The 17,947-nt window shown below is 40.6% G+C and overlaps 1 protein-coding gene across 3 annotated transcripts in view; it reads right to left on the bottom strand.

The window, feature by feature from the left end:
• The window catches only part of FBLN5 (fibulin 5), a 51,907-nt gene that overhangs the window by 16,854 nt on the left and 17,106 nt on the right, over positions 1-17,947 (bottom strand). For all 3 annotated transcript variants that reach the window (XM_063160094.1, XM_063160095.1, XM_063160093.1), the window contains one exon: positions 1,545-1,667. In XM_063160094.1, the coding sequence (XP_063016164.1) occupies positions 1,545-1,667 (123 nt within the window). The remainder of the gene's footprint in view (positions 1-1,544; positions 1,668-17,947) is intronic.

Genomic DNA, 17,947 nt, shown 5'->3' with positions numbered 1-17,947 from the left:
TTTGCCTCTAAACCCCAACTTGGCCCTCTGATTACACTAAGTATTGCTTTACTGCTTTATGGCAGCAATGATCACTTCTCCAAAGCCAGTATAAAGTATGGAAAACTGAGACTTCTTTGAAATTTAGGGGAAAATATAGCAATTCTAAACACAATTTGCTTTTCCTTTTTCACATTGCCTTGCAATAATCCATCCCATAGTTACTTAAATAGGGCAATACTGGGATGTTATTCCCTATTTTAGATAGCATGAGCAGGTACTCAAATCAATTTATCAATGCAGCCATTTCACTTCTCTGCTATAACCATCATGCAGAAGAATATTTTAGATCTGTGTTCAAATCCTGAATGCTGCACCCAACCCTTTCATTTGGCCTGTAACTGGGAGAAGTAAATGGGTAACAGAACAGGTGATGCAGAGCAGAGTCTGCCTTCCTTCCCTCCCTCATCCCCATCCTACCGTCTGTACATTCCCCAGCACAAGCTTTGAGAAGTTCATTTATCACAGATTAAGGAGCAGGGGCCTTGGAGACTTCTTATGCCAGGGGAGCTGCAAGACAGAGACTCCCTGAGGAGGCTGTGGCTGCACAGACCCCAGCTTGGACAGGGATCAGCCGGGTGCCTGCCAGGTGAATTTCACAGCAGCAGTTAGGAAAGCAGCCAGGAATTCATGGAATTGGTACTTGGGAGGAGAAAGCTGGAAAATAACTGGAGATGCTCCAGGGACAAATGGGCAGGGAAAGCCCATTCTCCTTCCAGTGGAGATGTGACAGGATGGTCCAGCTCTGCAGAGCTGGCACCAAACAGCCTGAACTGCAGGGAAAGAACTAATAATGGGTAACTTTTCTTTAAAAAAAGTTGTATGCTGACTCCTAGGTCCTACCTGTGTACCTAAGATTAATGTCTACATCATCATCCCATGTGTATGTCAGGTGAGGGGAAAGGGCTGGAGGAGAGGAGGGATGGAAGCTTTGTTTTCCTGTGCTGTTTGCTGAGCAATGTTTTTTCAACAGGACTGAGCTAAAAGGATGAACAGGGTATTGCTGCAAGGAAAATAATAAAATTGAAATAAAACTGCATGGAAGATTATGAAATGGCACCCAGTTCAGAGGTAATTTTTTTCTCACCCCCAAACAAAAGAATTGGTTGACTTGGGAGTTACTGTCATTCCCATTTCTTGGTATCAGATATGGATCCCTTCAGGTCCACCCTGTCACAATAACAAGAGCTCAAGTCTGTTTGGGCAAAAATCTTTGTGCACACATGCTTGCAATTGATCTTACATGAAAGGGAATCCTTCAGACTGGGAATATGAAAAGCCCAGTTATGACACTACTATGATGCTAGTCATATGGCATTTCCAGCTACAGTTTTGTTCCATGGGGGAGTCTCTCTGCCAAACACCTCATTGGCACTTTCAGAGACAAAAGAGTTTCCACATAGCTGAAGGTTTAACTGTGTCCTTGGCAAAAGTGCTTAGTGACTTTAATTCAGGGAGCCCCAGGTACACAGATACTCAGATACTGTAGCAAATGAGCATTTTACCTAAACACTGGCCTTCTAACAGCCAGTAGCCTTCAGTGCAGGAGCAGGTGTAGCCCCCTTCAGTATTTATGCAGATCTGGGTGGGGTTACACTGGTGAGAATCTGAAGCGCATTCATCCACATCTGCAACACAGAATACAGAAGGAAAATGTTAGAAATAGCAACAACAAAAGATTGTTCATATTGTACAGTGTACACACTGCCTCTGTGCAAGGAAGCAGAGTTTGGAGGAGTAGAGAGAATGACCATAACCTGAAGGAAAATCACACTAATAAATGTCTGAGGGCAGTGAGAACTGAGAATGCACATCAAATCTCAGTTTTGCAGGTGACCCAGTATTTTCTCCTCAAGGAAAGTCTCTCATTATCTCAAACTTTTTGTAACTTCCACATTTGCTGTCACTGAGCTTGGATTTCCATGCTGTAGAGCAGTGTTCAGTCCTGGGGAGAGGCTGCTGAAAGGGTTGTGCAACACCATTGAAAAGTAAGAGATGAAGGAGAGTTTGAGAGATGTACAAACACAACTCAGAGACATAAAAAAATACTTCCTACCCCCACCAATGCAGACCATCTCACTGCAAATTTTCAGACACAAAGTTCAACCAAAAATCAACCTTTACCTGACCAAAAAAATGTATACTTCCCTGGAATCAATTTCCTGACAATAGTACTATTTTCTTTTAATTTCCACCCCCCCACCTCACCATCTTTACTGGGTTTAATGTATTTGGGTTTTTATTGCAATCCCTTAGGGTATTTTTGTTGTGGGCTTTTTTTTTTTTCCCCTTTTTTTTTGCAAGGGAGGTGAATAGCATTCTTACATTTATATAAGCCAGGACCCTGGAACCTAACTGATTAAAAATGCCTTTCAGAGTCAGAAATTCATTTTGAATCACGCCTTGCTCAATATCTTTCCTGATGTTTCAGGCATCAGGTTTGCCTCTAGATGTCAGAAATAGAAATGCCAAAAGATAAATTGTGTCATTTCCCCAGCCAACCTAAATTTTTATGTTTTATTTATTGATACCTAAACTATTTTTCATTCCAGCATACTGTGCACTGGCCTTTGCTGAAGCACTATGTCATCCTAGCAATGCTACTCCCTTGATCCTCCCCTGATTCTTATTAACCCAGACTTTGTTAGGTCATGACTGGAAGTGTCTCACCAAAGCCCCGGGCTGGAGCAGGGAGCAGAGGGCAGGAATTCCATGTCTGTGCCTGCCCCCAAGGCAGCAAGCACAGCCAGTCAGCTGTACAACCCCAGCAGTCATGAAATAACTGATCCAGGCTACCACAGCAGCATATCTAACATGCTCAGATACATAAATAAATACAAACATATTGTACATATGGAGGGAGTCTAGGGTTCTTATCTTGCCAACATCTGTATGAGAGCAATTTATGGTGAGTCAAAACTGGTAAGATAACAAGAGGGGCACAATTAGAAGTAATTAACTCTGTCAGAATTTGGTTCCCATGTATTTATTGGCCAGATGAAGATTGGCAAAATGGTGGGGGAAGTGGGGAAAGGGTGAGATAACAAGTCTAGACTATATAGGTCCATAAATATGTTGTTGAGTTCAGCTATTGCTTCTGCGATTGAGCTAAAAAATTTGGATCCTCCCTTCATAGCATATCACACATAATTGGTAGTACTGAACAGAGATTTTATCTGACCATAAATTTAATAGCAATGACATTAATGTTTTCTAAATGAAAAAGCTTTCTATTTGTCATGCTTTCTTATTGTTTTAGGAGTGGTACCTTGGGATCTGGCCAATTTTGCTTTTTCTTAGTCTGCACTAAGCTTAAAAAGGAGATTTTCATTTTCCATGTTCCCTGCTTCCAGTAATATTAATAGGTGAAGCAAAGTGGAAACAAAATGAGGGTCATGGTCTCACCACATATGGTAGCAAGGCAGTTTGAAGACAACAGATCCTCCACTCTTTTGGGGGGCATTTTTCTTGCAGGGATACAACATCTTTCACTTAAGCAACAGGTGGTTATGGGATTGGTTTTGTTCCCAAATCATCCTTGTAGCAGCTGCTTGAGCTCCACTCCAGAGAAGTAAAATGTTGATCCTCTTCCACTTGCTTTATAACAAGCAGATTTATTTGCTTACTCCCAGTCTTCACCTTTTGTGGTAGTATTTGGAAGCATATTTCCATTTGAACACAACATTTTTTACAATGAAGGCCTCCTGTGGAGTTTCTGCCAGAATACCTGATGATCCTGAAGTTGTCTATGCAGAACACCTTGACTCATCACATTTTGCACTGAACAGTACCTCAGTGACTTCACTAAAGAAGCTTTATGCAGCCAGAAGGTGTAAACAGATTTACTGGTAGCAGCAAATCTTTTTGGTTGGGCCTGAGGGAGCACACCCAGTTCTGTATTTCATGTCTGGCATTCTCTAAGATTGCCCCTTACCATGAAGTGCCATTAAACTCTTACTGACACAGCCAATACAATCAAATAAAGTATTTTTGGCAAGCAGCCTTCACAGCTGAAACAGGTAGTATAATCCCAGGCTGTCTGCCCTGGATTGATCCACATTATATGGGCTCTCTGAGAGCAGATATTTGTGCACTGAAAAAACTATTGGTGCAACAGCTGGCCAGACATTAGGTATCTTCTTGAAGGACATCAGACCTGGGAGACATAGGGTGACATGCCCATTTGCACAGTACAGCATACAGTAAGAGCAGATGTGGTTGGTAAAGTCAAAACTAGACATTTGGCAGGAAAAACAAAAAAGAAAAACCAACAAACCCAAAGAATCCCAGATTATTTCCACTTGGAAGAAAACTAGTCATAGAACTTCAAGAGATTGCCTGTGGATAGACATAGAAGTTCTGTCTTCTATGGATAGAGACATAGAAGTTCTATCTTCTATGGATAGACACAGAAGTTACATCAAAACAGTTCCAGGGCATTTTTGTTTGAATGAAAATTGCAAGAGGTTGCAAGTGGAACATGACAATCCATCAATAAGGCATGAATAATTTCTTTGTCTGGTTGCACAGCTTATTTCTGTCCCATTCAAGCATCAATCTTAGGTGTCTTCATGCTCTGGGACTTCAGAGCCCATGTGTACTACCTCTGCCTCTGTGATGGGTCATACACAATACCTGAGCAATCTAATTGCACATGATTATAGATTTTCAATAGTTTTGTAGGTTCAAAGCAGATAAGACAAATTCAGAGAATAAAAAACTGTAAGGCCTACTCAATGTAAGGATAGCACAAGTGGCTAAGAAATCCCTGAGGTGCATTTTCCTGAAGTTTGGAAGAGTATGTCTGACACAGCACAACTTATGTCACAGTCTTCACCATGGACAGAAATACTGCAGTGAGTTGTCCCCTGAGCCCCAAGGTAAAGTCTAATCAGATGGAAAGCAGAAGAGTTATTAAAGGGCAGCATGCTAGCAAGAAACCCTAGAAACCCCACTGCCCTCCATTCAAGATGTTAACAAAGTGTGATATTTGATGATCTCAGTGCCATGAAAGCATCAGATGCTGTCACCTATCACTGATAATCCAAGGATGGTTTTCATTATACCAAACCTGCTTTTAGTATCTTTCATCACCAAGGTCCTTAGAAAATCTTACCTGCATCCAAAAAACGTCTAGTCTTTAATAATAGCTACTGTTAAGGGATACCTCATGTGATTTTGGGTAGATGACTCAGTATGTGGCAACGGAGAAATGTTGCTGTGAGGTGGACTGGGAAGAAAATACAAATTAGATCTGTCCTCAGAGGAGATAAGGTACCTGGTGGTTACTGTGCAGGACAAGGAGCCAGCACAGATGCACTGGCCACACTGTAGCTCATGGGCTGAGAATTTATCTTTTGGGAACTCTTCATTGCTTTTCGTCTTCCATCACCCTGCTTCCTTTTTGGAAAGCAGGGATTACAAAATCCATGAAAATCCATTATCTCTGCTATAGTCCAGTCTCCCTCACTGTTTAGCACCTAAAACTCTTCAGGGTAGGGCATTTTACAAAACAGAAACAGGAGCAGGTGACAGACCTTTCTGTCTTGTAGTCTCTCATGTACAGCCTGCATCTATTATTATGAACATTTCAAGATACCACTTTTTCAATAATTTTGTGCAGACTATACATTGTCTAGTGAGATGTAAAATAAAAGATTAACCATCATTGTTTTCTATTAGAGGACCTTGGAAGCAGCAAAGTTTCTTTCAGCTAAATTCTATGGAATGTTGCTGTTCCACCCTAATGTTGCATGGAACCTCAAAGATTCCAGTAGTTACTGAAGCAGGAAGAGAATTATTGATGTAACCTATGGCAAGTTAAAAGAGTAATCTGAGTTTCATACCTCTTCCTACCCTGACAGACAGGACTGTGAGTGTTGCTGTGAAATTGCATATGAAAAAAGTGAGGATGTTAAAGGTTGTCATACCTAATAATTTTGAACAAATTCAGATTTTTCCAAATGACTAGTGGCTCTGGGTGACTCCTTTGAGACAGCAGTTGTTCAGCACACTAGAGAACCAAGGCAGGATAGATGGATCACTGTTCAAAACTTCTCTTGCCAAGGAATGCTTGGCCAAAGCTGGTTCTAGTTGTTTCAGCTCTTGGGCATCCTGCTGTGTGCTATGAAATTAGTGGTCATTGATATTCTCTCACCCATCCTTCCAGTTGTTGTATTCACTTCTCTTATCCATCTTTCCAGTTGCTGTATTCACATTACTGCTCCCACAGCTAATTCCAAAGGCAGAAGTTTGGGCAGGACTCCAGACAAATTAAAATCTGACTTGAAGTGGGAACGATTTACTTTGTTAGTTCCCAGATGAGTACTGAGAGCAACCACATGGCCTGTGCAGAGCACTGCTCTGTGCCTCCTAAGAAATACCACCTACAATGAACGGAGCCTCGTGGCTCTGAGCCGTGAGATTTAGAGATCTCTGGGTTACTGACAGAAGGAGAGAATAGGTACAGGGCATCTCCATATCCCTTTGTAAGGATACATGGGCTGAAAGAGCCGAAGTCTGAACACTCCAAAATGAACCACATGCCTCTCTCTTAGGTCAGTGTGTTTGCATTAAAAATTATGGCTGTGGTGCTTTGGTTTAGCAGCTCTGGGGTGTGATGTTGTCTTTACTTGACATTTTGACAAGAGGTGAGGTGGCTGGGGCAATGGGATTTCATTTGGGGATTGCAAGGGTGGAGAAAGTTTTTTTTAATTTCTGGCTGGCTGCCTGCCTTTTGTAGGATGTGATGTGCTGATGCTTTGTTTTTATTGGTACAAATTGTATTTTTAATGGATGGCAGGATGCCTGGTGACTGGATAGATATCATTTATAATGTCAAAATAAATATGTGAACTCATGGTGTTTAGCATGCAAATTACTGGCTTTGTGTTTTATTATCTGTAAAAGCTAATATTAATAGATATTAGTGGATTCTTTAGAATTTAGCCACATCATAGAACAATGAATGAAATTTTTAATTCGCTGCTCATAAATTAAAGATAAAATAAATAATTTAAAAGCCATGCATGCACAAAAAAATGGAGCAACATATTAATATAGAAAGGAAAGCTAGATGTGAAACTGCAGCACAACACTGCATCTCACCAGGGAGGCTAATTCTTATCAGGAGGTCTTTTTATGGCACTGACTCATGTTCACCAAAAACACAGGACTGAGACCACTCTTATTTGTATTAATAATACTGCAAGAAATCACAGCATAAAAAGAAAACCAACACTCTAACCCTTTGAGTGAAGACCAGATATATTCAGTACTTTTCAAACCAAAGAAACTAAGACTAGGAGTTCCATAATCTCAAGAGAGAATCATAAATGTGGAATTCTGAGGAACTGGTTTTGGCCCACTGTTTTCCACATTTGTGATAAAACGCAGAGGATGCCAAGCTGGTGCAGTAAAGAACTAAAATGTGAAATGAAGTCTTATATGAAAGTATGTCGCTAGGTATGGTGGGCACATTCGAAAGTGCTTTTCAAGACAGACAAATGCAAGGTCTTATATCAAGAGTAAAAAATGTAGGTCAAAAACAAACCTCTGGGGTTGTTATAGGTAATCACTTGAACATGAACTTTTCCTGACATCATGCTGCTGAAAAGCATTACTGTGAGCACACTGAGTAGACACAGGAAATTGTTCTTACACTGTACATTGCATTAGTGCAATAATTACTGAAATACATTTCTGGCATCAACATTTTAAAAAATGATATTGCAAAGAAATACCAAGGGATTCCAAAGAGTTATTCCAAGCCACAAAAATTTATCTTAGAGCAAGATAATGCTCCATTTAGTAATCTATTTAAGAAAAGATTCAAGGTATATTTGCCTGTGATCTTCCAAGCATCTGCATGGAAACTATGTTCTTATCTGAGATGGTCGCTAAAGCAAAAGACAAAGACATATAATTCAGTGTTTAGAAGACAGATTAAAAATAAAAATTAGACACATGCTTTAGTGCTTCTGATTAAACATCTGAAAAACATAATACAGCACATGCTAGATGGTGCATGGAACCTCAAAGTTTCCAATAGTTACTGAAGCAGAAAGAGAATTATTGATGCAGTCAGTAGCAAATTGAAATAATTATCTGGTTTTCACACCTCTTCTTACTCTTACAGATAGGACTGTGAGTATTGCTGTGAAATTACATATGAAAAAAACTAGGATGCTAAAGATTGTTCCTGTCCTTTAGGGTCTTACACCTCAACAATATTTATTCTTTCAAACAAGCTGTAGCAAAAAACTGTGTCTTCAAAACACCATTTGACAGGTAAGGTTCTATGTCCTGGGTCACAAAAAAAGACAGATTATGTGGTCAAAATGGTGTCTTAAAGTATTCACTGAATAATCTAACACCTTTCAATGTTTAGTTATTTTTGTCTATATTCATAACCTGAGATTTTCTGTTTGCCTTACCTAATTTTCCATTTCCCAGGCCATTAAGAAAAGTACTGAAAATGAGAATAGGAATTTGAAAAGTTCTTCCAAATGATTTTTCCATTGCAAATATTTAAGTGTACATGTGTGCATTTTTTATTTTTTATTTGTAGTTTAATCAATAAAAATGTTTTTTAGTGAAAGAAATTGTTCCTCTAATGCTTTTAGTAACTTCAGAAATATGTGGAAAACATAGAAAATGTTAATAACATTTTTTGTGGTAGAAGATGTTAAGTCATCAGCCTAAATATGCTGGGCATGCCAACCACCTCCCTTTCACTACACACAGAGTGATTGCTTCTTTGTGAAGGATGAACCAGGTAATAGAGGAAGAATCCAATTTATTACCACAGACAATTCACTGAATCAAAGACCCTCAAGAGGACTAAGCTGAAGGTTAGAGGATGTGGTCTTGCAGGAAGCAGTAGATTTTTCAGCAATCTAAGTGACTTTACGAGGTGGATAGCCAGGGAAAGAAGCCAGCAGACAACAGGAGAAGGAGCAGAGGTATTTAGGAACTGGGAGCACCTGCCCTCTGGAAGGTGTGGTTCAAGGACTGTAAGCAAAGACACTGCCTTTCTTCTGCTCAGAAAAAAGAGGATTATGCATAGACAGGACTTTGTGCACTAAAGAATAGAGAAGGGAACAAAGTCCTTAAGAGCAACTCATTAATTCAGAGACTTTTCAGTGCCCTTCAGGTAAGGAAAGATTTTCTTGACAAAAAGCTACTTTTAAAGGATAAAAAAATATTGGTACTTATGGGCATATGGTTAAATACCACAAGACTGAGTAAAAGCAGAGAGTGGAAAGTTTACCACGGGAGCTCCATCCCAAGGAGATGATTTGCACCTGCCCCAACAGGAACAAGGGAGACTATTGTCCTTCAGCGCATCCAGGGGCGGTGAGTGGTGGGATCTGTGACTGCTCTTATCCCTCCAAGGCGTGGTCTGTGCTCGGGCACTGTGAGCATCCCACTCCCCATGGCAGCTCCCTTCCCAGCTGGCTGACAGTGGGACAGCAGCACGAGCAGAGAGCTGTCATGGAAGGATGTGGGCTTATCATCTCTGAGCTAGAACCACGCTCTTGGAGACCATGACAATTAGAAGTGAAACTTTGCTTGGACTCTGTGATGAAGGGGGAAGCCAACGTGGACAGCAGATTTCCAAGACAATATGCTTTTGGCAATGTGTGCTGTTTTGCAGATGGACTGTTACATTTTGTTCTCTTTGGAACATATTTAGCATGCATGACTTCCTTTCTTAAGTAATGAATTCTGATAATCATGCTACAAATTTCTGTGGGTCACAGTAGTAGCTAAGGCTGCTTTTCCCTCTTTTGGTCAGCCATTGACAAAAGTGGGTATGCTTTTGCCATCATGACTATTTGAGAGCCACCAGCACCATGGGGTTCAACACAGCAATACTGGAGATTAATATGACAGTTGTGAGAGCACAGGTCTTGCAGACTGGAAAACATTTACCATGGAAAATGTTCTTCCCCCTTTTACAAGGAGGTGTGGGTGATTTTGGGGCCCTATGTCTTTATTTTATTCTGTCTGTCTTTTAGTCCCACTGTTTTACTGTCACAATCCCAGGAGCTAACCCAGCTCCTAAGATGCAATGATCTGGAAGAGAGGCTCAAAGATGACAGCTCGTTCCAGAATCTCTGTCTGCTCAAACACTAAAGCTCATTCAGTCATTTATAACCCTCAGGGCTCCATTTTAAAATAATACAAAGATTGGATGTCTGTTTTTTATAGGCATAATTGCAGGCCAGGACTAAACATCCGAGCTCAGTAACATGGGTATCAAGTCCAAGATTACTTGGAACAGAGCACTTTCCCCAGATTTCTCCCCCACTCCTTATTTGGACACTGAAAAATAATTTCCTCAGTAGTAGATTTTTACTCAGTGAAATCACATGTTTTCTCAAAACTTTTTTTTTTCTCAAGATAATTACATTCGATAAGAAAAGGGAAGAAATAACAATGCCACATTCCTAAAGTGCAGACTGAAGCCAAATTCAAACTGCTGCTGTGTGGGGTCAGTGTTTTTTCCAAGGACAACTGACCCCGCTGAGCTTGGACACGATCCAAGATCAACTCTCTAAACACCTGTTTAATTGCATATTTCACTGTCTGAGGACTGGCCATTGATTGCTGAATTAATTTTCTATCTGCATCCCATATGCATTAGGTTATTGGCTGATGGCTAAATGAAGATTAAAGTGAGTTTTTTCACATAGAGGGTCAGTCTGGAAATGGATACTAAATAAGTGTGAGGCATGAATGTGTAATTCTGCTCCCTCTGCCTGGTATGAAAATTGCTCAACATGTGTCACAGGTTCTGCATCTCCTGCCAGCTCTCTGAGCCTTTCCTTAGCGAGAGCACTTTACACATTACTCAGAGATGATAAACAACAGCTAAACTGTGAAGGACTTTGCTCTTTGAACACAGTTCTAGTCCTGCTTTTGTGGCTGAGATTTACAGGACAGCCATGCAAAGAAGTGCATAGCAAGGGGACTAAGGGCCAGCAGCCTCTCCCCTCTCTGCTCACACCTGTGCGTGGTTCATACACTTGGCATCACCTGCATGACCACAGATCCTCACTCCCTCCAATTCACAGGGCTCTCTGATCACAGCCACTTGTGTGGACTATTCCTGGTGTCCCATGAGAGCTTTTGCACATATGCACAGTCAGTAGGCTGACTCTGGGATCAAAAAAAAAAAAAAGACAAGCTACTAATTTCAACCAAGAGCTTTGCTAAAAGATGGAAACTCCATGGGCTGGAACATAACTGTATTCTCTTGATTCATGATTTCCTGCTGCAGATTCTGCACATGCATGACCAGTGCATGTGATTTGGGAATGTCAGCTATTTCCCTGCTGCACTGATTCTGTGTCAAATAGCTGCAGTATAGCAGAACAAGAGTGACCCAAGTACCCTTCAGAAGTGAGGTAGACACATTGCCATTCCACTGATGACACTGAACCTGCTGAATTAGGAGGTACAAAGAAGTTTTTGCTCAACATGGTTTTATCTTCATCATCAGGAAATATATTTTCAGCTGAATAAATGGAGTTTTATTGTGGTTTCTCAAAATCACCTGTTTTGTATGACCATGTGCTACACTGTGATCTGCTGGCACAGTGGTAAGAGGAGCCAGTGAGCTTTTATTAAGAATGCTCCCAGCTGCTGGGAGGTTATCTAAGTAGCACTTTCTACTGCAATGGAAACAAAAAATTTGCAGTCAGAGCCAGGAAATAAGAAAGAAGATTCTTACAATCATCAGTTTGCTGCATGATATGAAATAGTCTCATGCAAGAATCTCTAGAAAAGGCTTATAAAACTTTACACAAGACGTGTAGAACTATTAATAGTGAAGAAATGAGTTTTCTATGACTGAATTGTATATTTTCTCTGCATTACTATGGGTTAGTCAAAAAAGACCTGAAAGAAAGAATATATCAAAGCTATAGGTGTTTAAAGCATTATTTATAAAGCTTTTAAACATGTCGGTCAAATGCTATTGGTTTCTCCTCCAACAAATTTTTTCAAAGACTTCTCTGTTAGGGTACAGAACATGAGAGAACTAAAAGCAGAGAACTGCTATTCCCACTTTTGTTCCCTGGGGAGCTTTGAGAAATCTCAAGCACAAATAGTCCAGCCAGCTGGTTTAGCCAATTGGTGGTCAGTTTACATTTCCTCTAATAAGTGAACTTCTTGACCGTACATTTTAACTGAGTCATTAAGAGCTCCTTTTCCAAGTGTTTTGGCAGTCTAGAGAGGTCTGGGACTGTGAATAAACCACAAAAACTAGTAAAGAAGAGAACAGTCTGACTTTTAATATGGCAGAAGAAATGGATCCAAATGGATCCAGAAATTAAAGCCACAGTGAAAACAAATATCCACCTGCAGGTTATTGGAAGGACTGCATCTTCCACTAAAATGCAGCCACTTTGGATGTGCAACATCAAGCATGTTGTGCAAACAACTGAAAAAACAACTGAGATTCTAGGTGAGCAATATGTACATACCCACAGAGAAAATTCAGTATGAATGCTGCAGTCACTGGCAGGATAACTTGAAATCTTCAATATATATGAAAAGAAGACAACAAGGGATCTATGTCATGGGATATCATGATAGAGATCCCTTGTATGGGATTTGTCACTAACTGATCTCTCACAAAAGCTTCAGCAATAATCACCAGCATCTCATTCAAGGACTGGATTCAAAACTGCTTGGCTTGAGCACTCAAAGAGGCACCAGCTGGAGGTGGCATGGCTGCAGATTGCCTCATGTCACTTGAAGCTACATGAGTCAAACACACATATAATGGGCACTTTGACTTTCTCCAAGAGGCTAACACCTTATTCCCTCCACTAAACCAGGGAAAATAGCCTGGCTTGCAGAATGTGTGTCTCAAAGTTCCTATAGTGAAGTACTTTCTCAGTTTTTCAGTGAAATGAATCTTCAGTTACATGGAGAGAAAATTCAGTCAAGACCATCCAGATGAAGACTTCTGTTTTATGCCAGGACTAATACAGAGGAAGATCTGCCCTTATCTCAATTGATTTGTTGATTGACAGGTGGGGGACAGGACTTCTGCAAATGTTAGGTAACTTTTATTAGAAATTTTCTTTGATGCAGTTTCACATCTTATCCTGCTTGGGAGTTTTGCAAACATCTAGAACCTGGTTATGGTCCTGCTCAAAACTGGCAGTTCTTGGGGCAAAATAAAACACAACTTTCTGCCTCTAAAGGCTCAGCATATCTCCTTTGAGATCTTACTATATCAGAATTTCCCAAATCTAGGAATTTTCTGTTTTAATTTAGGCCCTACAGGTAACTGAAAGGGGCTACCGAGAGAGAGAGAAAGAGGGAAAGAGTGTAAAAGCCCTCTGAGATGAAACACCTCTTTTTCCAGGGAGCCATGAACTGAGCGTAAGGAGAGCAGGAAAGCTGCCAGTAGACATCCACATCACACACTAATTGGAACAAAGTAAACCTCCCATATCCACACAGTTTTCATTTATCCAGGACAGTTTGCAACTCGGCTGGCTGGCGGTAGTTTTTGGAACGCTGCAAGAAAATGTGGTTCAAGCATTATAAAGCAGTGAATGCCAAATCTGAGTTAAAGCCAGTTATTTGAGCAGGGCTTATAGGCATTTTCCAATGATCACCACCACTGAAATAAATAAATAGATGGCTTGCTATGTATACACTCAGGGGGGAATGTTGCCCAACATTCAGAGCTCTTTGCTATTAAGAGTAATGAGGACACAGCTGTCTGAGTCTGGAAGCCAGTATTTGCAGAGATTTTTCTTCTCCACTGGCTTTATTCCACTACCCATTCTTTGCTTATAAAAGAGCCCAAAAGGTCCTAACATTTATACAAGAATTACCTTAGCTTTGTGGCACTTTTGAGATTGTTATAAAACATGCTGACACATGGACAGATTTGAAACTCAGATGAAATATGAAAAACAATTTTCTCCCTTGATAAGGTCCCCAGCGCCCTTAGTGCCAAGGATAACACTCTCTTTAGTCAATCATGACAGCTTCTGGAGCAGCTGGCAGGAGTTGCTGCCATGGGCAGAGATCTGAAGGTCTCTCTTCTTAAAAAGGACCTCAAGTTCTCACTGCAGACCCTGGGGTTGTGATGTAAATTTTGAGTCACACTTAACTGGTCGGGTCTGCAGAGCCTGCACCCCACTCCATTCAAAGATCTGACAGCACTTTAAAATCAGTGCTAAAACTCATAGTCCATGTGACAAAGAGAGTATTACTTTCCTTTCAAGGGAGCCTTCAATATATTAAAGGCTCGAACCAGTATCAGACACAGGCCACTGCACTTCAGGCACTGCAGTTTCAGAGCCATGGCACAAGGCATGTTGAAGCTGGCTTCTGTAAATCATCTGGTCTCAGCCTCCACTCAAAGCAGGGACAATTCAGTTGGGCTGGTCAGGGCCTTTTCTAGTTGAGGTTTGAATTTCTCCAAGGGTATGACCTTCAGCTACAAAGTTTTTGAACCTCTTTTCCAGTGTTTGAACACCTCACTGTGATAAAATTTCTCCTGATGGCTAATAAGAATTTCCCATGTTGCAATTTTTGTCCATTCCTGTCCACATAATCTCTGAGATGGATCTGGCTTCATCTTCTCTACACACTGACATTAGACAGTGGAAGGCAGCAAGCAGTACAATTCCCTCAGAAGCCTTATGTTCTTAAGGCAGGTTAAGTCCAGTTCTCTCAACCTCTCCTTGTATGACATGTGCTGCCACCCTCTAAGCACCACAGTGGTCCTTTGCTGCATATCTTCAGTGTGCCCAGGTCTTTTTATGCCAGGAAATCAGAATGGTTGGGAGAATTGGGTGCCTGTGAAGGCAGAAATTGACTGCACTTTGAATTCTCCCCTGGAAGTAGTTAAGAGAAAATAATTAAAATGTGAATCTCTGATTAATTTAGTAGCAACTGTTGAGGTTGGTGAACCATTTCATTGGATGCTGAACAAACAGAACCAGACTGCACTACTCACACAGACAGACCTGCACACTTTTGTCCCCAGATCTCCAAGGTAAGCCAACCTTCCTTATAGCAGAAACTCAGAAATTCCTACAAGCTGACAGGACTGGCCACATGAGCAATGTCACAGGCAGTCCCACCAGCTCTCACATTATCCATGAAAGCTCAGAAAGACATGTTCACATTGAGCATTCCCAAGCCAAACAGTTCATTTTCAAGCGGCCTGGCCTGAAAAAAACCCTATGTTCTCTTTGGGTAATTAAAAAAAATGAAAAGTAAATAAATAAACAGAAGAGACAATGTTCCCAACCAGCAGGAACATTTAATCTCTGTGATTATTCCTGGACCAAACTCCTGCTTTTACTCTCTAGAAGGTACATCCCAGTGAATTTTCCATCATGTGGGCCTGCTGTAGTGGAAAGTTAATTTAAATTATTTCTTTATAGTACATTCTTTTATTAACCCTTATTGCCACAAGGTCTCAGGTCATACCAAGTCACACAAGGGAGCAGTTCCATTTTAAATGGCACAGTCTCCAGGGCAGAAGCAGGCCTAGCAAATTCTTAGCATGATTAGCATTCTACAATTCATAGTCTTTCTAATCATCTCCAATCAGATACTGGAGATAGTGCTTAGTTTAGCATTTCATGTCCCTCCCCAGGTCAAAGGGAATGAACCATGGATGGATCATGAATTTATGAAACAGTTTCATGTCCCAATTCTCTAGATGTCAGCTTGTGATTTTTGTGGAGCAGAATATAATAGTATTTTGTATCTTTAGATGATAAATTTACCAGCTCCAGAATGCATGTGACTTGCTGGGCCATTAATGGATATACTGCAAATTGTCAGCCACTCATAATCTTTAGAGGCATTCTCTAACCTGTATAGGACACACCTATGCCATAGTTCTCTGGACTCAAATCTCTGTGTGAGCCTATTGCGTGAGAAACATGGAGATAAACTTTTTATTTCTTTTCATTAAATTCATGGGCAGTGTTTGAAGTCTTATGTGCAACCCTATAAAGTTCTCTTATACCACTTTTCATCTATGACTAGTTAAACCCTTGAAAATGTTAACGAGAAAAAATTTTGTGCCAAAATGCAATGTACCACCTGAAGAACACAATACAGGTTTTATTGAACTGTGTCTTGAAACAGCACTGATTCTGTGGAGAAAAACACCTCCTTTCTAAAGCTGGCATGCTACAGTCTTTTGGGATGAGTGCCTGAAATCAACTGATAGCTGTCAATGCACAGGTCTGGGCTATTCCATCACAAAGTCAGTCCTGCTTTTAATTAAAATAATTTCAATCTGCTTCTGAAATAAAGCTCCAGATGCAGTGCTCAGTGAATTGCTGGCAATGAGTGTTGTATATATGCTGCAGTCTACCTCTAAGAACAGGAGCCTGATCCAAAGCTGCTCCAGCCTATGCCGGGTTTGGGATTCCCCACAGGGTTTGCAATAGCAGGAAATTAGCAGCATGCTATGGCTTTCAGATCACATCTCCTCTCCCTGGCCTGGTTCCTGCTCCAGGATTAAGGAGTGGCAGTCTGGCAAGCAGACTGTGCTCTGCTCCAAGATTCCTGCTTGGAAAGGGGATGTCAGGCTACCCGTGCAGGCTCTCGCAGCTCTGCGTTGCTCAGCCACAGTGACAGTAAATGTTGTTTGATGGGTGGAGGCTCTAACCCATGCTCTGAGCTTTTCTCTGCAGAGTTAGATAAAGCATACTGGGACTTTCTGTGTGCCTCTGTGCACACTGGAAGCTGGAAATATATCAAAGGACTCAAAAGTACAGCAAACCACACCTGACAGTATTTATTGCACCTCCAACTTGAGTGAGACTCTTTCTTGCTAAAAATTGTTCCAGGCAGCTATTAAATGATTCTACTGTTACATTTTGTACTATTCCTCCACTACAACATACCTAGTGTGTTCTTGTATAACCTGATACACTGCAGTGCCATAAAGGGCTTTATTATATTCAGTCTAAAAGTAATTTTCCTTCCTTTCAGCAAATTTTACCCTATTCAGCAATAATCATTCTTTTGTACCACCCACCATACAGACTTCTACTTCTGTCATTTACAGTTCCAATTACTGTCATCTTACACTAAGTTTTATAATACACTTTAATAGTTCACTCAAAGTCAGCCTCAGTAATGGCCCCAACTTGCTGCTGCTCTATACTGACATTTCCATAAACTTGTCTACATTTTTCTGGTAGTAAAGTACTTACACCTAATAGCAGTAGGTTGGAGCCATTCTCAACAGAACATTCTGAAGTACTATTTGCTCTCTATTCTGGAATGAGAAGTCTTAGTAACACTGTCAGAAACTGCCTAGTGCTACACTGCTCTTGATATCACTGCCTTCTATTGATTATCTTCCACCAGATGATCCTGAGTTAGGTTATCTTTTCACCTACTGCTGGGTTCCAGTCCCTTAATTTCCTGATCACAATTGTAGCTTTCCTAGACTTCTGTGTATTACTGTTTATACAATCTTCCCATTCAGTGTTACCTACAGATATGTTGGTTGTACCACAAAGCCAATTAATGTCTTTAATCCAACCAGCAATTTATTGACTCACAAGATAATGCTTCATTTACTTAAAAAAAAAAAAAAAAGAAAAGAAAACCAAGCTCAAAATGTTATAAAAAAGTAGATGTTAAAATTATCTTGTGGAAAAAAACAAAAGGAAACCCAAACCAAACAACACAGTCTCAGACCAAGCAGTAGATTGTGCATTCTTTCAGACCCTGCAAGTTTATGGTGCATTCCTCTCCCTCTCCTCCTAGACTCTCCCTGTTTAGCTGAAGCACTTTTATTTTCAGTATCTGAATGCTTCATGAATACAAGCAGATTTTTTCTCATTGTAGTAGCATGTTACTGACATATGGCTAATACATAGAAAAAACA

Source organism: Melospiza melodia, chromosome 6 (genome assembly GCF_035770615.1).
Source record: "Melospiza melodia melodia isolate bMelMel2 chromosome 6, bMelMel2.pri, whole genome shotgun sequence".
Lineage (NCBI taxonomy): Eukaryota > Metazoa > Chordata > Aves > Passeriformes > Passerellidae > Melospiza > Melospiza melodia.
This window is presented reverse-complemented; position numbering and strand designations above follow the sequence as displayed.